Source organism: Rattus norvegicus, chromosome 13, assembly GCF_036323735.1.
Source record: "Rattus norvegicus strain BN/NHsdMcwi chromosome 13, GRCr8, whole genome shotgun sequence".
NCBI classification, from domain to species: domain Eukaryota; kingdom Metazoa; phylum Chordata; class Mammalia; order Rodentia; family Muridae; genus Rattus; species Rattus norvegicus.
This window is the reverse complement of record NC_086031.1, coordinates 91,463,350-91,485,897: the sequence shown is the minus strand read 5'-3', so window position 1 is coordinate 91,485,897 and position 22,548 is coordinate 91,463,350. Positions and strand designations below refer to the sequence as shown.

Here is a 22,548-nt window from a genome sequence, read left to right as displayed (position 1 = left end):
GAGGGATGTGCCTACCCTGAGCTCTTGCTGGGCTCTGCCATTTGGAACTAAGGCTGGTTGTGTGCAGGCCATCCTTCCCCAGGGTACAGCTCTGCCATGGCTTCCCTCTTCAGTATGTATCCACAGTCTCACCCAGAGAACCACCGTGATGTCATAGTCCAAGGGACAGTTCCGTCTGGCATGCTCCATTCTGCTGTGGTGCTGCTGTGTGGAGAGCACCTTTACTTGCTGTTTTCCATCAGTTAACATGATATTATCGAAAGGAGCCCATGGTGTAATGACTCTTTGTCCCAGACCCTGATAGATGCCTCCTTGACAAGTACTTATTAAATGAGTGAACATAAAATGTGACCAGGGCCTGGGAGGGTTTGGGTCAGGAGGAGGCCCTGCTCTTAGCACAGTGCAGTTGTCCTTGGGTGTCTGGGCTGCCTTTCTGTCTTTGCTCCCCATTGGCATCCATGGTCTACTTTAGGGTAGGAAGATCTTTGTGTCTTTTTGGAAAATATGTTGGAGGAAGTCTCATTAGCCTAGCTTCTTCTGGACTCACAGGATTCTTTATGCCTTAACGTCCTGAATTAAGCCCACGCTTCTCCAGGGTGTGCCTGACAAGCCAGTTCTTAAAGAAAGGTTCCAGAGGATTCTAACTTGAGTGGCCTGATTAACTGGTCTGTAGGGTTCACATGAAAATTGAGCTGTGCAGCTCCAGTATAAAAAGTCCCTGACTAAGTGAATGAGCATGAAAAATCTTAAGACTAGACAGTCAGTGGCATAAACAGTTTAAAACTGTACAGTCTCAACCAAGTGGATTAGTAGTTTAAATACTAAACTACTAAAGCTAAAATACTCTGTGGCTACTCAGCTGCTGTTTCATGATTAACTTACACTCCTAGCCTTAGGAGTCAAGGACCAGGAAGGACATCTTAACTCCTCCTGTCTTCATATTTGTGACTCAGACTTAGACTGCTGTCCTGATGGGAATCTATATGTTTATTTCTCAGTTCATAAGCCCTCTGAAATGATACTAAGATGATGAGTAGGGTCTGCATCAGGTACATTAAGTCTAACTTCTTTCTTTACCTTTATTAGTAACACGAGTGTGCCAGGTGGTATAAGGCTTGGTGTCTTTGAAAGATAACCGGTTCATTTCTGTAGTTACACGGGGGCTGTACAGCAAGCCCTTAGGTTAGCACAATTTCCAAAGTAGGTGCTAGTAGCCCGTGGAAATCTGACTTCTGTGGACATCAGAAGTATGACCTTGCTCTGCTGCTGGGTCCTAGACAGTACAGCAACAAGGGTCCAACCAGTCTGGCATACACCTGACAGGGCATGCCACAGACTAGAATTAAGGAGAGTCTAGAGGTCAGGCTCCTCCCTCCTTGTTCAGGATCTCTTGGATGGAAAGGCAAGCGAAAGGGTGGTTAAGCCTCACTCTGCCCTGGCTTCTGTTGAAGGGGAGCAGTCCCAGTGACTAGTGCTTACAGTTCTTGGTTCTGAGGACCAAGGGAAAGGCTGTTGCTTTGGCAGTTCATAGATTCTAACTTTCCCCTACGGGAAGAGAAAAGGGACAACAAACCACTGCTATACAGAGGTAGGTAGTGTTTTCTGGTAGCCTTGAAACCACTGCTACTCACAACTCAGGCACCAAGATTTGGTTCCAAAGTCCACCGGATGCTGTTTGTCAGCAGTTGTCTCCCTAGTTGCCACCTTGGTTTATAAATCAACAATTTAAAATTATTTTTAAAAGAATAAATCAACAGTTAAGAAAGAAAGCAAAATGTTCCATTTTCTGCAAACAGCTGCAGCAATGTGCCAGATTGTCCTAACTGGTGTTAATTAATTGAACAGATTTTAGAATGTGTTGTCTTTCATTACATCCATCAATGGCCCCATGCTTTCCTCTCACAGAAAAGGAAAATTTCTTTGAGAGAGATCTGATCACTTTTGGTACTGTCTAATTACATTTGTTAAATGTTCTGAGAAAAGCAGGCACTGGGGACTATGGGGCTGCAGAGATTCAAACACAGAGCTGTAGTCTGTAAATGTACTTATATTCATGACTGCTGTCATTGTACCTGCATGGTCCTCCAGAGGACCACCCAGGGAGCTGCTGCCCTCAATTGGACGTAGTCAAAGAACAAGCCCCATTGTAACCAACCCTGAGGAAGTAGTCAAGAGCTGAAGTGGGTGACTTTGAGGAAAGATAGGCCTGTGTGGACTTCAGAGATTTCTTCCTGTTCAGAATTTCGGTGAGTGTTACTGACAGGACAGTGGAGGGAGGCTGTCTTCCGTCTCTGGAGACACCCACAAATTCACCCTCTCTCTCTAAGGCAAGACCAACCTGCCACGTAAAGCCCTCTGGGCCTAGGACAAGGTCTGGTTACAGCTAGGAGCCAGAGGAGTCCCTGTCATCTCTGGGATAGAGAACGCACAGAGCCTTATTACACATAGGATGTGGATGTGCTGTAAGTTTGAGTGCAGAAATAGAAAAACAAAGCTTTTCCTTGGGAACACTGTTTCTGAGAGGTGATTGACATATGTCAGGATTAGAACATTACTACTTCAAAGGACTTTTCCATAGAGCTTTTATGCTGTGTGACTCAATGGTGAATGCCTCAAACCCATCCCAGCTTTCAAACATTGCCATTGCCTTAGTTCTGAGCCCATGTCTTCTCAGGAGACAGATGTTTCTGTCTGCCTCAGCACTACCTAGGATTGCTGCTCAGCTGCTGACTGGAGCGGTCTGTTTAAGAGGAGATGTGTGGTGTCCTGTGCGACTGTACACGGAGTGTTTCTGCCACTCCAGCGTAGGTTCTAGTGCATTTGAGCTGAAAGCGTTAGGGAATGCTAATTCAGTCTGGCACTGAGGTCCCTGCGCATTAAGAAGAGAATATGGAAAAGAATTTAAAAAGTCATTTTTTGGATGAAAGCAAAGCCTTTTATCGGGTGCATATAGTTTCTGTTCATGAAATTAATGCTTCCAGCAGAGCCTAGAAAACAAAAAGAATGGAACTACCTCTTTTAATGGACTTAAGGAAATGGAAATATTTGGCTTGGAAAAAAAAAACATTTGTAAGGCTAGAGAGAGACGATGGCTTAGGGATTAAGAACAGCTGCTGTCTTATAGGGACCTTAGTTCAGTTCCCGGCCTACGTCATGGGGCTCATAACGTGTAACTCTAGTTCCAAGGTGCTTTCATTTGTTTATATTGCTGTGGTTATACACCATGGTGAGAAGTAACCTGGGGAGAATTTAGTTTACAATGTCCTGATCACAGTCCATCATCGAAGGAAGTTAGGAGCTTAAGGCAGGAACCTGCAGGCAGGAGCTGATGCAGAGCGTGCTTACTGGACAACTCCCCATGGCTCGCTCAGCTTGCCTTGTTATATAATCCAGGCCTGTATGTACCCAGGGTGATGGCACCCAGAGTGTGGTGGACCTTCTTATATAAATCAGTAATCAAGAAAATACCCTTGCAGACTTGCCTACAGTGCAACCTGATAGAGGCATTTTCTCAATTGGAGGTTCCCTCTTCCCAAATGACTGTAGCTTATATCAAATCTGTAAGTGTCCTGTGGGACCAGCATCCGGGTGACTGAGGCCTCCTCCAGACTCTGAGGGCACTTACACTCATGGGTTTTACAGTAAACACACACCCATCCTCCCCCTCCCGTCTGTCTGTCTGTCTGTCTGTCTGTCTGTCTGTCTGTCTGTCTCTCTCTCTCTGACACACACACACACACCTCTCTCTCTCTCTGACACACACACACCTCTCTCTCTCTCTCTCTCACACACACACACACACACACACACACACACACACACACACACACACACAAAGTAAAAACGAATCATGTTTTAGGAGGTTGTACTGAACAGTTCATCTTGATTACAGGATGGTGTGCAGTGGACCCTGGAGATGAGCAGGAGTGTTGTAGCTGGCGCTTTCTAGTGCCTGACCAAGGAAGAGCTTTGTAATTGTGGATTCCCACCAGAACACTTAGGGAGGAAGAGGCTTGGTTCTTTGTGGCTCTGCACATACAGGACAAGCAGATAAAAGAGGGATTCATATACACTGTCCCACCCTCAGTTTGCACATTGTTGTTTTCCTGACGAACCAAAACTCGAAATCAGCTCCTTCGTTTTTCATCTTTTTTTCTTGTCCTCTTTATTCTAGTTAAAGTTTTACTACAAGAAAATAGAGAATAGTGAGTTAATCGCTAGTAAATATTGACTGATACTGCTGAAGAAGATTAGTTTGCAGTCATACCTAGGTCACCAGGAAGAAAAACTAAAAGCACTTTGGAGACCTCATGGATTCTGTAGAATTCAGTGACTTAGAATTTAGAACGTATGCTTTCCTGAAATGCCGTATCCTTGAAAGTAGAATTCTGATTTTGTTCAGTAATGTTTTTCCTATAATTAATTAATCTTGAAATTTTGATGTCTTAGAGATGATTTTATAATATTATTTCTGGGTAGACCATGTGTATATAGAAATCATAATTTTTTAAACTCAGTTTTACGGAGAAGTTGATGAGACGTCTTTGAGTGTGTAGGCAGAGGAACAGTAGAAACCTGAATGACAGCGCTGTTTGCTGCCCACAGATGACGACGACGGCATGGACTGCATGGATAATGAGCGGCGGCCACACTTCCCTCAGTTCTCCTACTCTGCAAGCGGACGGGAATAAGTTCCTTTCAGTCTGTCTCTACACTGTCATCTTAGATTTTGCCACTGAGAATGATTCCTGGACATCTCCACCAGTCCTCGCTCTTACAGTTAGCAGGGGCACCTTCTGACATCCCTGACCAGCCAAGGGTCTTCACCCTCACCACCTCTCACCCACATGAAACCATAGACACAGACACTCCAGTTTTGTTTTTGCATGAAATTGTATCTCAGTCTAAGGTCTCATGCTGTTGCTGCTACTGTCTTACTATTATACAACTTTCAGAAGTAATTTTACAACCTTTGGGAGTCATGGGCCCATTGTTCATTTGTGCATCAAGTGTCATCTTCTTTTGGTTTTTGGTTTTCCCTAGCAGTGAAGGCTATATGAGATACACTGATTCTAGGTACATTGTTAACTTTCTAGGAGATAAATCAAGAACTAATTAGACTAAGAAGATTTAGTTTCTATTTCTGAACAAGCAGTTGTTAAAGGGTGGTGGTGTGTGTATGTAAGAGTTTAGCAGCGCATGTCTGACCAGCACATGAAGTGTGTATCACTGACATTTGGCTGGAAATCCTTAGGAAACATTGAGAGGACTGAAGGGCCGATTTGAGATACACATAGCTTTTTAATTCCTGCTGGATATTGTGGAGGAAGCCCAGTGCCACCTATGGACACCCAGATTTCAAGGGCAGATGGAGACCGTTCAACCAAGCACTGAAGGTGCAGAGTCACCTAGAAAGGCTTAGGGTCTACTTTGTACCAGAGAGTATTTCCCCTGGGCTTGGCAACCTTTTCCCTTTCTTGACATTTATCACCTCTGATGGCTGAAGAATGTAGACAGTACAGTGATCCTGCTGTCACCAAAATCCATACACCAAGGTGGACGGGTGTTTGCCTTACCAGTTTTGAAGTTGTTACTTTCAGTTATAGGTAAATTAGCTTTTTCTCAGATGTTAAAACTTTGAATGTCCTTTATGGTTTTGTTTCTATTACGGTAGTATTTATTTTTTAGTGGTAAGAATTGTGTTGTCATGTTAGCAAGCGCAGCTCCAATTCGCAGCTCCAATTCACAGGTCATTGCCTGTGGTTTCTTTCCACCCATGTGCAAGGAATGTACACACCCATTAGAATCATGCACTTTTCTCCTAGGTAAGAAGAAATGGTAAGGCTCTGGGATTGTATCTGTGGTTAGAATCTGGTTAGAGCCTTTGGGAGAGGAGATGCTGTAATTTGACCCCTTGGAGCTGAAATGAGAAAATCCCAATACCCAATGCCAAGGGGTTGGTAGAGCAAGTGGATATGAGAGTATAGCCTAGCATAAAGTAATGGAGAGAGCGGAGACCCGGTGACGATGAGAAATGCACTCTCCTCAGCAAAGTGAACACATCACAACCATTCACACAGTAGCAAGGAAAGGATAAGAAGAAGGTGATGTGTTTATTCTTATCAAGGTACATTCATTACTGAATCAAGCCATCAGGGAAAACAACAAAACAAAACACCTCTAGCTTTTATTTTTCTGTACATACTCATGTCTCCCAACCCAAACATTTCTCACTGAGAGGGGACATGTATGCAAACCTCATCTTTCTCCTTCATTAATGATGATCTTCAGATTAAACCCTTTGGTGCTAGGAGCTGACACTTTCCAAAGCAGACTATGAAGTCCAAGGATCAAAGCCTTTCTTGCAGCAAGCAAGAGGGCAACTGCTGCTCCAAGGAGTGATTACGGAAATGGATTCCAGCTACTGACTGGCAGCTCCCAAATGGAAGACGACAGTGTGACCTAGCAGTGTCACTGCAGTGTGGGTGTGCGTAGGAAGTCATGCTCTCATGCAGATGTCTTGGCCTCTGGGCTCGGACTTAGGGAAGCAGAGCCGCTGCTGGCGGTGGCTGGCCGCTGGGACCGCTGGGACCGCTGGGACGTAAAGGGCATTTTACTAAGGCAGCTAAGACTGACTCAGACATAGATTTTGTCCTCATTTTTCATGTTTCTACCTGGGTGAGTTTACCCTTAGTGGGAAGTAGGAAGTTAAACAGGTGTACAGCCTTACATCTGCAGTCTTCTTTTTTCCTACATACAAGTATGTTGAATGTTTCACACTGACAAGAAAGTAGATTAGATGGTATGTCCTTTAAGTTACCTTGCATCCATTCTGGAAGAAAGAAGTAGGAGAGGAAGAAAAGCAAGCCGAGCCTGGCTGATGTTCAGAGCATTTATCCTTCAGAAGGAGCAGACACTGTATACTAAGCACACAGCTGCTTTTGACTCCTCCCAAGTCTTAAGGTAATTTCATGACCTTGGCCAAGGATACTTGGTGAAGATTAATGAGGGGACATTGACAATGCCTCAGGCTGGCCACTCCTCACACCTGGCCTTTGGTCCCCAGCCTTTCAAGGGACTGCTCATCCCATCCCTAACTCCCCGGGTGTCACAGCAGGCGCATTCTTGGCTTTGATTTCAAGAGTTCTCTCCTGGCACCTTCCACCAGATGTCAGTTAAAGGGCAGGAGTAGAGCAGAGAGGTGTGGGGAGGAGGCTCTGAAATCTTAAGTTGCCTAGGCCTACAGCTTAGGGCTCTGGCAGTTGAAATGGCCCGAAACGGGGCATCATCATGTCTGGATGCGGCTCTGGCTTTGTGATTCCAGCTCCTACCAGCTCCACCTTGACCTCTTGTCACCATGCAGGGCTGTCTGGGAGGAAACTGGCCACTTGTGCTCAGACTGCTGCCAGCATTCTCACAGCTTTGCTCTCCACATTAATGACCTAGATTATTCCAGTATTGTTTCCATTTCCCACCTGACCTCCAGCTTCTCAGAGCTGACTTCTTGCAGGGGCCACATGCTTCTCTTTCCCTCACTAACTGCAGGGTCTCCAGCACACCTCAGTGTACACACTTTGCTGCTACCGTCTGTACTGTCTACATCACAATTCCCTGAGCTTGCTCCTGGTACTGCATTACAGGCAAGCATGAAGTGTAAAGTATTTATTTAAATAAAAAGGAAACCTCTGGATTGGTCACCGAGTCACCTCCCTATAGATTCGTAGTCTGTGGCATATTTTGACTTTCTAGTTCTTCTGCTAGATCCATACAAGGTCTGGTCATCTGGTTAAGGGTTTGAAGCAGACACAGCTACGAACCCGGATGCTGTCATCACTGTCACGGCTGGCTACACTACAGATGTTCGTGTCCTTACATTTATGACCACAGGGTGTGAAGTAACTACCAAGAACCTGGTTTTGTACACTGTACACCTCGGTATCTCACACTCTGACAGGGACACACATGACTTCCTTCGTACAGACAGCTTAAATAAAGCCCTGTGTCAATCCGCTACTCCTCTGTTTGTTGTTGTTGGATATGGCTCTGTAACTTCAGAAAACTAAATTTCGTTCTTTTCTGGAAAAAGGACTATAGCCCCAGCTGTTATTAACCAGCCTGTATGACGGTGTGACAGGAAAAGAGGTAAATAGATAAGACACAGACGGGGTGTTCCCCTTGACCAAAATGCCAATAGCCTGTGTGTTTGTAGCAACTGATGAAGGGCTAGGAGTGCAGTCCCTGGCCACCAGCAGCAGATTTTAAGGCACATCTACTAGGATGCCAGAAAAAGAGTAGATTGCAGACCCTAAAGGTCTTGATAAGAAATGGTGTGGGCCCCAAATTCTCAAGGAATGCAGCTTGTCACTAATGTCTTCCTGATAACACACAGCTCCAGACACTTCTTTGCAAGTGTATCTTTAACCCTTCATGTCAGTTTATAACGTAGACATAGTAATCGATGGCCAGAATGTCTGGATTACATTGTTTTGGATGGGGTGTATTTCTGATTTTACCTCATAAGCTACAACTGTAGAACTTGGCTTTGCTCTTGTGAGTTCAACAGGGAGAGGAGTGACTTTTGGGACCAGTTAGTCAGGCATGCATGTGTATTTCTCACAGCCAAATCTGGAGGCATTCTTACATGTGCTGTCCTCAAAATCAACTGGGGTTGGCAGATCCATGAGGCTGAAATAAAGTGACCTCTACAACTCTTTAAAGGTGCTATTTTTAGAATATTGTATAATTTATTCATGGTATAAATACATAAAACAGAATTGAGGACAGTTAAAATATGTGACAGCTTTATTGCTAGCACATTTGATGAAACCAGAAACTTCTCAGAATAGAAGTTCTGCTGTTCGAGGCTTGCACCTTTGACATGCCCCAGAGATGAGGATGGCCCATGCACCGTCCTGCTACCACCACCTCCATGGCCTAAGCTGCATGTTTGTGAGGGGCAGGCTGAGCATGTGGACACCAGGCCTCAGCTGAGCGCCCTGGGCTGCTGGGCTGCTGGGCTGCTGGCAGGGAGAGGTGAGGTGTCACATGCAGCCTTGCCCCCAGTGTTTCATCCCACCCTCAAACGCCGTGACCATCTCAGCATCCAGGCTCTATTCCTGTCTGTCTGTTCGCTTTTGTTTTTTGTTTTTGTCTTCGTTCGTTTTGTGGAGCCGGGAGAGGACCCCGGGGCCTCACATGCTGGGCAAGTGCCCTGCCACCGAGCTACACCCCAGACCTTCCAGTGTCCATTTGTGTTCCTTTAAAGCATTTGAGGGCTTGACTGTATAGTAGAAATACTATTTTAGACTAAGAATATGATCTGTGTACAGATATTTGATATACTGTTAAGTAAATTTTCTAATTTCACATACATTTGTTTTTAGGCTCCTCTCAAGTACTGCTATTGAAGACAAAAATCTGACACCATCGAGCCAAAGATGCCTTTTTTGGGGGAGGGGGGAGGGGTTTGCTTTGTGTTGTTTAGAGAATGGGAAAATAATGCAGAGTGCTTCCTGAGTGCACACAGTTCAGTGGGAAATGCTGAATGCTGGCTACTGGCAGACATGATCACGGGGGGTGGGGGGAGAAAATGGTGACCGGCAGGAGGAGAGGTGGTCTTCAGTACACTTTGGCTGACTTCAAACATGTGCCTTTTGGTGTGTTTTGTCATTGCTACAAAATGAAAAGGAAACAGAACAACTCAAGTCTTTAGAAAGACTTTTTATTAATCCCTGTGCATACTTTAGAGACAAGGGAAATCAGTGACTTGAAGCTGTTCTGAGCACACACTCCCGACTAGCCCTAGCCAGTTGACGCTGAAGCACTCCCTGTCTGTAGCACAGGGACAGGCCATGGCGTGAGGACCAGCCCCCCTGCAGTCCCTGCTGGTGTCTCCCTGGGGAGGTTTCGGTGCACTGTGCACATTAAGTACAAATCAGATGAATGTAAATATCTCTTTGTAAATCATTTATTTCACTCTGTTTCATCCAGGTCAGCAATCAGATTGTGGCATGCTGGGTAACTGGAAAAAAATGATAATAAAAAGTAAGTTTAAATAGATCCTGGGTATTTGTTTTCTCATTTGCTGGTTTGGTCAGCTGTTATCACTGAAGCTTTGGAGAAAGGGTTTCTGGTGCTAAAAATGTGAAAATATGCATAGCCAACTGTATTGAAAATCTGTGCCTTACTCCCTGCTACCAGAGACCGAAGAAAGCCCTTTCAGTATATGGGTATCAAGCTCTATCCTTGTAAGGCTTTCCTTCTGAGAGCAGTCTGCACCCCAGACCTGTGTGAGCTTCTACCCAGGAACACAGGCATCATGACAGTGCCTGAATTATTTGTTAGGAAACTAATCTGACATTACAGTGGGCAGAAGTGGGAACAGTTAGGATGGCACAAGTAACACAAAATGAGTGTTCCCTGCAGTTTCATGTAACATGTATACATGTGCTTTTACATTTTCACAAAGGTGAAAGTCTCTCATCTCTAAGACGTTGCACTTGTTGGTAGGGGAAGAGTCCAGGGTAAGGAAAGTGTTGACCACTGTAGCCTGGTGAGTACACATTGCACACATGCCCACTAGGTGCATCAGAACGCTCCTAGTTCTGCAGTGGAGGATGACCAGCTACAGTACTCTGAAAGTCTGAGGAGAGCTGTCTGTGGTAGCCCCAAAACTGCACTTTCCACTGGGCCAGGATGGTAGAGCAGGGCCAGAGCCCCCCAGCCTTGTGACTAGAGCTAGGGTCCAAGGAAGAATTCCGCTGCCCGGTACAATCTATGATTCCCTGGTAGGGATTTCTAAGTTGGAAGAGTGGGACATGTTGGAAATGCTTTTTCTTTTTCTTGTTTTCCTCCTTTGGAAAAGGTCCTGTGTGCATTTCAGGTAGATGTTACCATGTGTGAGGAGCATGGTGGTGAATTTTAATGAACTGTTACGTGAGCAGACTGGTTTCTCACAGGGAATGGAGGTGGGACTGTGGCAAAAGGCAAAGCAGGACAGCGTGAGGTTAGCAATGAGGAGCTTTTCAGAGCCCAGAGCTGCTCCATTCTCACGGTCTTCCAGAGAGGGTCTGGGACATCTGTCAGTCACCAAAGCCTATGATCAATTTAACCAGCAGATAGAGGTTCCCCTTTAACATTGATGCCACCCTACACTGAGCAAGCTGATACTGGTTCTGAAAGTGACTAGTTGGGATACACCCCCCACCCCCATCACCATCCCCACCCCTTAGTTCTCTGAGGATAGCCAGTTGAGACTGGCTGCCTGGTATCCTGGGTCCCCACACACGGGCTTCTAAAGCAAGAGAATAAGTGGCTGAACTAGCAGCAGCACAGACCATGGCCAGCGTATCTCCAAAGTCAGAGTAAGTGAGCTTGGGCAGAAAATCCCTCCTTCACTTCAGAGTGAGGCCCCTGAAGGAGAATGGAGCTCTGCAGCAGGATTTTTATTAACCCAGAAGTGTATTTCTCAGTGAGTCTCTGAGTGCCTGTGATCCCAAGGCCATGTAGGAAAGTGATATTGCTGGGCTCCCTATTGACGCCTTCCCTGCTCTTCTGACTGGGGACAACCTCTGGGATGAGAGGATATGAGGCAAAACAGGAACACGTGAATCACATGCTCATGGAGCAAGTGTTGCCCTCTCCAGTCAGGAGTAGGCCTTGCTTTGGGTAGGCACTGCATATCCCCTTCAAGTCTTGTACTCTGGTCTGTGTCTCTGCCACCCTGTCCACTAGAGTGACATTTTTAGTGCCACCTGATCTTTCCACAGTTATCCATAGACACAAAAATGTGAGTTACTATCATAGTCTGATTTATCCGCAGTCATGTGTCAGGGGTGTTACTGATGTGTATCTCTGTCCTCAACACAACAGCCACTGAGGCCTCAGTCTAGGAGAGAAGGCGAATGCCTAGGCAATGTTCTCAGCTCAGAACTTCAGCTGGAGCTTTTGATTGCTCTCTCCCCATTCAGTCCTCGCCTGTCACCATGACCCCTGTTGTGTGGGGTCCTGAATCCGTGATTGCCCTGAGAGTAGAGGGATTCCCCTGGTTTTCTGAGGTACAGCTCGATGTAGCTGCCCCTCGTGCTTGTTACTTCTACCTTCTACCATAGCCTTCTCCCCAAACCTTGGGTTTTGTGCTCAATTTATTTCTGAAATTTATTTTAAACTTGGCCTTTTAAGAAGCGAGATGTATGGGGTGACCCCAGGTGTTGTCCAGCTGACAATGCTTTAGGGTACCCAGCCCTTCTTACCACTGGGTTAGATTCTTTAGTCTGGACTGCCATTTCCTGTTTCTTTTCCTTTCCAATGAGGTCAGACTTCCTGCTGTGTGGCTCAGGCTGGTCTCACCTTAGCCTCCTAATGACCTCTCTCAGGCCTCTCTGCCCTTTAGTCCTACAGCCCCTCAAGTCAACACTCTTCCTGGCTCTCTCTGTGTACCTTATCCCATGTGGTGAGGTCCCCAAACACTGTTCCTATGCATCCCTGGCAGGGACTTTCTCAGTGGTCCTTCCAAGCTTGTTCTGAGGTGACAGGTACACTTAAGCCCTCGGATGCTCTCTATGGCTTGCCTTCCCTTCTGGTGCTACTCCATTTTCCCATACGTCACTCCTTTCTTGGTCTTTATCATTCATCTGCCTGAGAGAATGTGAAATGACTTCTCCCCAGTGGCCCCATAATCCTGCTGTGAAATTGACAGTGATTCTACAAAATTTAGCAGCACCTGGACTGGGCTCCAAATGGGACTGTACTTAAGATGCAGAGCATGTGAGTTCCAAGTACGGATCGTACCGGGATCCTCAAGGCCTGTTGGGGTACATCCATGAACTGAGCATTAAAAAGGGCAAGATAGGAGACAACCTAGGATGACTAAACCAGATAGGGAGGATAGGAGCATCCTGTCTGTGTGCTACAGACAGAGTGGGCTCTGAAGGACATCAGTTTAGCAAGTGGAACTACTACCAAGCTCAGCAGTGCCCCTCCCTCAACCCTGAGCAGCCCCCCAACGTAGGCCAATACCAAGGTTCTGACCACTGTCAGCTATGAAGCAAGGCGGGAAGTCACAAGTCACCATAGCCCAGCACGGACTCCTTGCTGGCCACCTGTCTGAGCTTTGGAAGACAGCTGAGGTTCCCTTCCAGGGATGGGCCGGCTCTGCTGCCTCTACAGAAGCCAGAGCCAGGAAAAGGTAGAAAGGGTGGAGAGGCTGTCCACAGACAGACAGCACTTTGCAGGTGTCTCTGGCCTGCACAGAGCTGCCCCCATGACATGAAGTCCTGCTCTAAGTGCAGCTCACCACCACAGACGCTCCAGGGTCAAGTGGCATTATTTTGGTTCCCAAGCACTTTGTCTGCACAGAGGTAGGTATCTGTTTTATGTGAATTATATTTCCATGGGAAATAAATTTTAAGAATTCCCAAAGGACAGACAGTGTCACCAACAGCAGAGTGGAGCCTCTGGCTGCCTTGTGTTTGAGGGGTTGGTGTTTGAAAGTGTTAAAAAATGAAAACAACATTGACATTTGGGGTTGTAATGTGACGGAACTGCAGTCTTTTAAAGGCAAGAACCACTTATCTCCACTGCATGCAATATTCAGTGTTTTGTTCACTTGTCTAATTGGATTAAAATATTTAGCTCCCTTTAAAAACTTGATTGTGAATTTATATCGCAAAATATAATGTTTTAACTCAGAAAGCAGGAAGAGGAGCAAATGCATCTGAAGCAATATTAAAAAATTCAACATTTTCCACCCACTATTCCCATTGTGGAAGTGTACATTCTTGGACAAAGGGAGCGCTGAGAGCAGGCCTCTTACATGGAGTCTAGTGAGCCTTTCAGTATTAGTGACAATCAGGGCGCCCAGATGAACAGCTAGGCTGACTGTGCTGGTTCAGCTGCGTGGGGACAGCTCCCTGACTTCCCCGTGATTATGTTAAAAACGCAGCCCAGGGTCTTATGTCATTCTCTAAAACACCCAGCAGCAGGGAGTTAATGACATCGTAGCTGCATATGTTCAAGTTGATTTAAAAAAATATGCAAGTCACTTTGGTTGACAGTGTCTTGTACACAGTTTTGAAAGAATCAGGGCAAACTTTAACAGAGTCAGTTTTTATTTGAAAAATATTTTCTGGGAATGTATCAGTGTTTATTTTTGAGACTGACAATTCGGGTGAAAATCAGGATAAAAACAAAAAAGCAACAATTTGGTTGAAATCAAATTGTTTGTTTTCATATATTTAGAATTCTTTCCAAAAAATCCTGGTTCAGGAAGAGGCTTTGTGAATTACTTTATTCGGTGTATTTTCTGTTCCATTCATCAGATGCCATCTGTCTTACAGGTAGTTAACTGTGTGTGGGCCCTGAAGTCAGCCAGGCAAAGCCCCTGAGCTCTAGGAAGGACAGATAAGAGTGGCCGCCTCTAGGTGCCCACTTTGTCTGTCAGCCTCCCAGCAGCCAGTGGGTCTGGCCCACCCTCACATGAGCTGCCCATCGCCAGCCTCAGTCCTGTGTCTGCTTCTACTCACAAGCAGGCCTCTCCTCCCCTCCCTAGAATTTGCCTCTCATGCTTATTTTCAACTCTAGTCAATGAGTCCTTTGATGTAATGAGATAATGTCGATGATCTTGAATATAACCACATATGGCTGCTGGATCCATGCACAACTTTAAATCAAATTAGAAAGTACATTCGCTGCCAAGAATGCTTAAAAGTCATAGGGCCAACTGATTAACCACTGACACGGCAGCTTCCGACTCTGTTTTCTAAACTGTGAGTGATTCATAAGAAGGGACTCAAAGGGAATCCCTCCCCAGACTGAATGCTGAGGACGGAACAGGCAGGCTGCTCAGGGTGACAGCTATTGCAGGATGCCAGGCAGCTGAAACCAGAGTCATTACCCAGTAAGTAACAAACTCATCTTGATGGAAGAAACAGCCCTCCCAATGGACAGACCGTTTCTATTCTCTTCCCTCTTCCAGACCCATTCTCTCCAAGAACAGAATCCAATTTCCTCACCAGCAGGCCCCACCCTTCCTGGCCAGATGTTAGTGTTGGGTTTAGGCTTCTGACCCCAACACTGCTCCAAGCTTTGCCCAGTCAAGCCTTGCCCAGTTCCTGGGACCCATGGCCTCACCCACAAGCTACCTCCACACTACCACTATGGCAGCTCTGGCCTCCCGACTCAAGACCGGTTTGGCAAGGAGAGAGAACAGGTGCCTGGTCCAGCCCTCACATCAGAGTCGGGTTAGAGAACCTAGGGGTTACTACTGCCAGGGTAAAAACCAAGCCAGGCCTGCATGTCCATGCAGGGCCTTCTAAAGCCCTTTTCCAAAGCTCCTCCCAGTGTGAGTCAAGAAGTTAGCAAAGGCACCATTTTTAGTCAGTCCTGAGGTAGGAGCGCCCTGCACCCTGGACGGTGACATTCCTACCACAGGGCAGGTGTGTACACTCTCCAGCCGGAAGTAGCCCTGGTACAGGCACAACCAGGACAGTTTTCCTTCATGGGCAAGAGGTTGTGTGTGACTCAAATCTAAACAGAAGCCATTTAGAATAATCAAGGCTTAGAAACAAGGCATTTCCTGTTGGAGCCCACCATGCTCTCTCTGAACAGGCCAGGGCTGAGGAAAGAGAGCCAATGTGAAGACGTGACTAAGCTCCGCAGCAGCTGTCTGGTCAGAAAATACCCACTCTCTCCTTTCGGGGACTGAGCAGACAGAGATTTTTCAGAGTTTGACATGCAAAATTACGCTATTATGCTTAATTCATCCAGGCTGAGAAAATGGAAGCCTTCAGCCACACCACTGCCACACTGGACACAAAGGCAGCTGTAAGCCTCAGATGCCCACAAGTCCAGCTGGAGACAGGTCAAGGCATAGCCGTTCCCTCTGCAGCCCTAAGGAGCCACTTCTCCAACCAGATACAGTCAAACTTTGATTTACTTGCTTCAAGGATTTCTTTTAAAAAAAAATTAGCTTACAATTCATGTTTATTTTGTGGCCAAAAATGAATCCCAGAAGTCCAAGGCCACCAAGTGCCAGCACATGGAGACCAATGCGACACTTGTACCAGAGTGGACTCTGGTTTAGAGACCCAACAAAGAGCTTGTAAAACCTCTAACTGCTCCCAGCATTTGCAACAGGAAGTCATTACCTCTGCCAAATTTCTTCATCCTGATCATCTTAAAATAACACCCCAGATAGAATTTCACTATAAAAAGCCCTATCAGAAATGCCCCAGACAGGCTAGTGTCAGAAAGCAAGGGACAGACAAGCCATTTGTATTGCCACTGGCAAAGGAAGACTTTTCCCTGGAATATTTTCTTTTAAATGCAGTGAATCTGGAAATCCTCATACTTTTAAAACTCAGGAAAAGGCTTCTAAAAATATCTCTGTTCTCTGTTAAGATCTGTGTGCACCATAAAGAAGGCCGGTGAGTAGTCCAAAGGCAAAACTCATCACACCATAGACCCAATCCTTCATCACATGTCACAATACCCAGTCACCACAGGTGGCTCTGGTGACTTTGGACTTTGATGCACCAGATCTTCCTAGGACCTGCCAGGACCTGGGTTATAACCAAAACCAAGTTCCTTAGCTAGGAGATGGACTCAGCACTGAGCAGTCAAGATGGTCCTGTCACCGCTTGGCTCTATGGGAACTTCTCAGGAAGGGGACAGGGTGACCTCAAGTACGGGGCACTCCAGGCTACTAAGTCCCTAAGATTCTACTGAACACACTACTACTACCCTAACATGCCCCGTTATCTTAATTCCCATGCTAAGGTGAGGGCAGAAACTCAGGAGCACGTGGATGACTTGGCCAAGGTTTTCAAATGGAGTTGTTTCTGGCTACAGCTCCAGACTCAGGTTCTTCACGTCTTTATGCATCACCCCAACAACTCGTAAACGGAGGCCCCCGGGCCCACTTCCAGACGTGCCTTGGAGTGTCAGGGGTCACCACAATCTGGGTGTTTACACACATTCCAGACCATGGTTAGTGTGTGGTCAGACCCTGCTGGCCTGTACCCTGTAGCCTTCCGGTGCATACTTGTACCACTGTGTGACTACTCTGCCCAGGGTCCAACCTGGATCTTTCTCAACTGTGAACTTGGGGCCATTTACAGAAGGAATGAACAGGCTGAGTTTCAGGGCAGGTCAAGATTGTCACCTTTGAATGGAGAATGAGAAGTGGTCTTTCACCCTTTCACATCCAGATGCTTCCCCACTAACCATTGTGCACATGTGCACAGCCTTCTCTCCACAAATCGCTTGATGGGGCCAAAACCTTAGAACCTCTCTGACGTGAAGAGAAGCTGCTGAGAACAGTAGTTTTGTGCCACCCGTCCAACTCACCTGGGCTCTTTTCTGCCATTATCTAACCTGAAAGGGGACAGCCTGGGCTCTGGAGTCAGACTTAGGTTCCATTTGCTGTGCCCCTATTTGCTAGCTGAATATGCTTGTTTGAGCCTCAGTTTCCCTATCTGTAAAATGGAGACAATAAGATCAGCCTTGCTGGCTTGCTTAACTGGACAGAGTGAGTGCATGTTTTAGACAGTGAACTACTGAATTGGGCTAAGGCGTCTGATTACTCTCATGAGGCCTTCCCATCTAGCACATCTACTGATAAAGTCCTCCAATCCTAGTAGCAGATCACAGCCGCCTCCTCCATGTGTTGGGCCTGACCACTGCCATTCCTCTTCCTGCCCAGTCTTCCCCACCAGTGTTCCTGCATGCTGTGACTGCCCTTGGTATGCCTGGGTGACACATGTGCTTGAATCTGATGAGAGACAAACCTCAGTTTATGCTTTTTCATACACCAATTGGCAGGCCCTCTCTTCTTCCCTCCCTCCTAGCTTATGAGCTAGGCTATGACACTGCAGCCTAGAAAGGGGGAAGGAGAGGGTGCATGTGTGTTGCCACACTGCACTGGGCTGCCCTATCCTTGAGCTGTAGTGGGCTCTGTGTGTGTTCTCACGCCGTCCACGGCTGCCCTCAGCCTGCTGGCCTCAGCCTGGCCCACAGAGATCCCTGTGTGCCTTCCCATTCAGCACGGGCTACTTGGGACTTGGTCCAGAGTGCGTCTTCCCACCCTACCTGGGCTCGCAGCTGGTCCACTTCCTCTGACAGGTTCTGTCGCTCCAGGAGAAGCTGATTCTGCTTGTTAAGCAGCTGCACCAGCTGCTGCGCTGTAGCCTGACCATGCTTATCCAGCTGCCTGAGCCTGCAGAGAAGGAGTTCGAGACAGGTTCTGAGAGCCGGTTGCTTTGGAGAGCACGGAGGACAGTGACAGGTGTTAGCTCTGTCAATTATATGTGTTGACATTCCAGTGCAATGACAAAATAGTTGGGGAGGAAATGGCTTACTTTGGCTTTAAATTTCCACTCATGATCAGCTAACTGCACTGAGTCTATGAATCCTTAGCTGTAGCACTTTGGGTTTGTGACAAGGCAGCGTTCCTTGCACAGGCATGGGTGGTAAAGGAAGTCCTCACTTCAAGGAGGATAGGATATGGAGAGAGGAAGCCAGTGTCTCAGGACTACATTCAAGGTCAAACCCCTAATAACCCAACCTCCCTCCACTAAGCTCCTCTTCAAGTCCCAGCACCTTCCTATACCACTGAGGGCTGGGGACAAAGCCTTCAAACAGAAACCACTGGGGACAGGGGAGCTGAAGCCATAACTGGAGCGGAGGGAGCGCCCAGGTGAACGAGTTAGCCAGAGCTCTGGGTCACCAGTGCTGTTAAGGCCAGTGCTGTTAAGCTGGATGCCCTTCTGACAAGAGACAAGCAGCCCCTCAATACAGTCTTCACTAGAAACACTGGGCAGTTACAGAAGGAAGACTGGTGCCTCAGACTCACAGATAAGGGGCCTGAATCCTCCATGTCCACGGGGAAGCGCTGGGCCTGGTCAGATTGCAGCCCTGGATATGGATGGCCGAGGCTCCAGAAACACTGAACTAAGGGCTTTCCATATCAATCCCTGCCAGTCACAGGCTGCGGCCTGCTGACCAGATGTCTGCAAAGATCCTAAATTTGTCCCTCTGCTGATAGGCCCTCCTCCCCAGACTCGCTAATTCACTCCGGCCATTATCTCCGTATGCCCACAGACAGCCGTGCAGTCACTAGCACATGTGTCTAGGGAGGACAGCTTTGGGTTAAATTTAGAATGTAGCTGCCATGCAGCTCTTCTCTGGAAGGAGAGGTGCAGTCTTTCTTGGCCTCAGAGGTCAGGAGCTGCATTGCAGAGCGACCCCTAGCCACAGGAGACACTGCACAGACATTTCAAATGTTCCTCCACCTGCTGCTGCCTGCATGCGGCTGCTGGCCTGGAGCCTCCTCACTCCAGGCTCTCTCAGGTAGGGCTTCTGGTGGGCTCCAGCGCAGGTGGCCCCCACACTAACTGTAAAGCATGGTCTACCCTGCCACAGCTTCCTTCCTTTGCAAACACTTGACTTGGCTGGAGTTATGCTTCAAAGCTCCAGCACTGCCATCTCCTATAAAGCAGGTGAGACCCCTGCTCTCAGTCACACCAAGGTCAGGCTGCTTCTCAGCTGGAGCACACTACTGTGCAGGGAGGAGAGCAAGAGTGCAGAGCTGCGCCATGCATGAGGGCCCCCTCTCCATGCTTCCCTGGTCCTCCAAAATACTGCAGAGTGGAAGGACCCAAGGGCCCAGTTAAACCCCCAGCCCTCCATGGCCCCATCAAACTTGAGCAATGGCTCCTTTCCTGCCTGTGTCTGTATCACATCCTTCCTCGGCCCTGGGGGAAAGAAAGCTCGTTTCCCTGGGGAATGCCACAGTCAATGTAGCATTCGGATGTCCACATGCCTCTACCCTGACACCTGGTCACAGGACAGGACATTCTAGGGAATCAGTCTCCCTGCTACAGAGGACACAGACCTGCATGAAGCTTGTGTGGACTGCCATGCCTGGGAACACTGTTGCTTAGGCAACCTGCTGACACATATGTGTACCCCCTTTCTTTGTAGCCCCTGCTCTGATGGAGTCCTGGAGGGGTTCCCACAGGGCTACTGACAGCGGTTTTGTTTTTCCCTGAGAAACAATTAACTGTTCCATGATCCAGTCAGCCAAGTGAGAAAAGCCATGGCTAGCAGTTGAGCTGTAAAATCCCAAGGTGGCTTCCCTTAAATTAAGTCCCATTGAGGTGCTAGCTTTTGGCTTCCTGCTGCTGTGAACAAGTGGGCCATGATATTTTTGAGTAATCTGTAAGCCTGGGTTGGGAGTAGCAGTCATAGGAGTCGGGAGAAGCCAAGTGCTGGCTTGGCTTCCTGCTGCAGCACCCAGCTGAAAGGAGTCAAACCCTGATCCCCGTCCCCACTGAAAGGAGACCCTCCTCTCCCCAAGCCTCTTTCGGTTTCACAGGCTGGTCTCAAACTCACAGGCTCAGTGCCCACGATCCCCTTGTGCTGTAGCTGCACACCATGCATCGGACCTGGCTAATGTTTCAAACCATTGCTCACTCAATGAAGCTACTCTCAGGTATAATTTCCCTCCTTTTAAAGACATGCCCCCTAATGAACTGGGGACAGCCCCACCCTGTCACACCATATTCAGCAAGAAACACAAATTCAGTACCTTAAAACACCCCAACTTCATATCGACTGAAAAAGTAAACAGAATTTAGAGACAAGGAGAACGGTTGAGAAAAACACTCTATGGAAGTTCTCTGGCGGCACATTATGGATGACAAGAAAAGACATTTTAGAAACATGCCCGCCCAGCCTGTTCTCAGTTAGTGGATTCTTTAGTACAACCTGTGGTAGACACGTAAGCTGTGTTTCAAATATCTTGGTAGTGTCATTATACTAATCTGGTTTTTGATGACTTAAATTGACAGCTGCTGGCAGTCACCAGGGGCTTATCACTCCAGACTGATCATGCAATCATAATCCTCTGAAGTGCCTTAGAGTCACCACTCCTATTTTACAGATGGGAAAACTGAGCGTGATGGGTTAACTAACTTGCATAAGTCCTGTCCACCTGTGGCAGAGCCTGGAGTCAATCTAGGTGGTGTGCAGTTGCTCTCACCAAACCAGCCAATCTTTAGTGAGCACTTCCAGCACTGCCTTACTCAGGTTTGTCTGCTGTGGCAAATGACTGGCATGACAACTGGAAGGAGGGATACCGGTCTTAGCTTGTGGCTTCTCAGGTTTCAGATCAAGGTTAGCCTGCTTTGAGGCAGAGCACCAAGGCAGGCTTGTGGCATGGAAGCCACTCACCTCATGGCAGTCAGGAAGCAGAGATGTATGGTGGTTTGAACAGGCTTGGTCCCCCACAGACTCATGTGTTTGAATGCTTGGCCATAGGGAGTGGCACTGTTAGGAGTTAAAGGAAGTGTGTCAATGTGGAGGCTGGGCTTTGAGGTCTTAAATGCTCAAGCTGTGCCCAGTATAAAACACATCCAGTCTCCTTCAGCTGCCTTCAGATAAAGATACAGAACTTTCAGCTCCTAAAGCACGAAGTCTGCCTATACACCACCTATACACCACCTATATACCACCATGCTGCCCGCCACGACTGTAATGGACTGAACCTCTGAAACTGTAAGCCAGCCCCAATGAAATGGGTCCTTTAGAACAGTTGCCTTGGTCATGTTGTCTCTACACAGCAATGAGACCCTGACTAAGACAGAAGTTATTATTGGTACTGGAATATTGCTATGAAGGGTCTGACCAAGCTTTTGTTTAGAAGAATGTGGATTTTGAATTAGCAAAGCAGTGGAATGCATTATGTGGGGCTTGATGGGCCATACTGGTCAAAGCATGGAAGACGGTGGTGTTTGCTGAAAACGTTTCAGAGAAGAACTTTAGTATGTTGCCTGGAGATCATTCTTGTGGTATTTTGGTGAAGAATATCGCTGTTTTTTGCCCTGTCCAAAGAGTCTGCCTGAGGCTAATGTGAAGAGATTTAGATTAAGTTGACAAATGAAATCTCAAAGCAGCCTAGCATAGATTCTGTCCTGTGGTTCACTAAGAAAAATTTAAAATGTATAGTTCACGGGTAAAAAGGGGCACCAGAAAGTTGAATAGAGCTAAATCCTATGTTCAGGAAGATAAACAGATTAAAGATATTAAATGGAGTAGAGGGAGTGGTGACCTCAGGCCATATCCTACCCAGCTAAGCTTCCCTTGTGCAAAGGAACTGAAGACAAGCTTAGGTCCAGGAATGGTGGTGCACTCCTTTAATCCCAGCACAGAGGTAAGCAGATCTCTGAGTTCAAGGCAGCCTGGTCTGCAGAGCAAGTTCCATGACAGCCAAGCTTAGGCAGTGAAGGAGAACATGAAAACCAGAAAGCTGGTGAAGATGTAATCGAATGAGGAGGCCATGACTCAGCCCAGCAAGCAGCCGACTTGGCAGCTTCAGCCACATGGCTCTGGCTTTAGAATCAAGGATGGAATTTCCCTCTGCGAGTCGAGTAAGGAAGGCTGCTGAGGCCAGGTATGTGGCCAGGGCATCACTAGGCGGAGGCCTAGAAGTCTGTTGCAGGGAAGTGTGAAGGGGAAGCCTGGGTTGCCCTGCAGACCCCAAGACGTTAG

At 47.2% G+C, this 22,548-nt stretch overlaps 2 protein-coding genes across 29 annotated transcripts in view; one reads left to right on the top strand and one right to left on the bottom strand.

Moving 5' to 3' along the window:
• Akt3 (AKT serine/threonine kinase 3) overlaps positions 1-10,059 on the top strand; it is a 282,222-nt gene extending 272,163 nt beyond the window's left edge. For 12 of the 13 annotated variants that reach the window (XM_039090632.2, XM_039090633.2, XM_039090628.2 and 9 more), the window contains one exon: positions 4,606-10,059. In XM_039090632.2, the coding sequence (XP_038946560.1) occupies positions 4,606-4,800 (195 nt within the window). In that variant the 3' untranslated portion in view covers positions 4,801-10,059. The remainder of the gene's footprint in view (positions 1-4,605) is intronic. The other variant, XM_039090631.2, reaches the window with a different exon arrangement.
• Sdccag8 (SHH signaling and ciliogenesis regulator SDCCAG8) overlaps positions 1-22,548 on the bottom strand; it is a 231,469-nt gene that overhangs the window by 32,358 nt on the left and 176,563 nt on the right. For 7 of the 16 annotated variants that reach the window (XM_039090812.2, XM_063272377.1, XM_063272379.1 and 4 more), the window contains one exon: positions 9,952-18,214. The exons of 1 other annotated variant lie outside the window; for it this stretch is intronic. In XM_039090812.2, coding sequence (XP_038946740.2) covers positions 17,986-18,214 — 229 coding nt within the window. In that variant the 3' untranslated portion in view covers positions 9,952-17,985. Of the gene's footprint in view, positions 1-3,848; positions 4,186-9,705; positions 18,215-22,548 lie in introns of those variants that run through there. 8 more of the 16 variants (XM_006250322.5, XM_063272381.1, XM_063272384.1 and 5 more) reach the window with 4 other exon arrangements.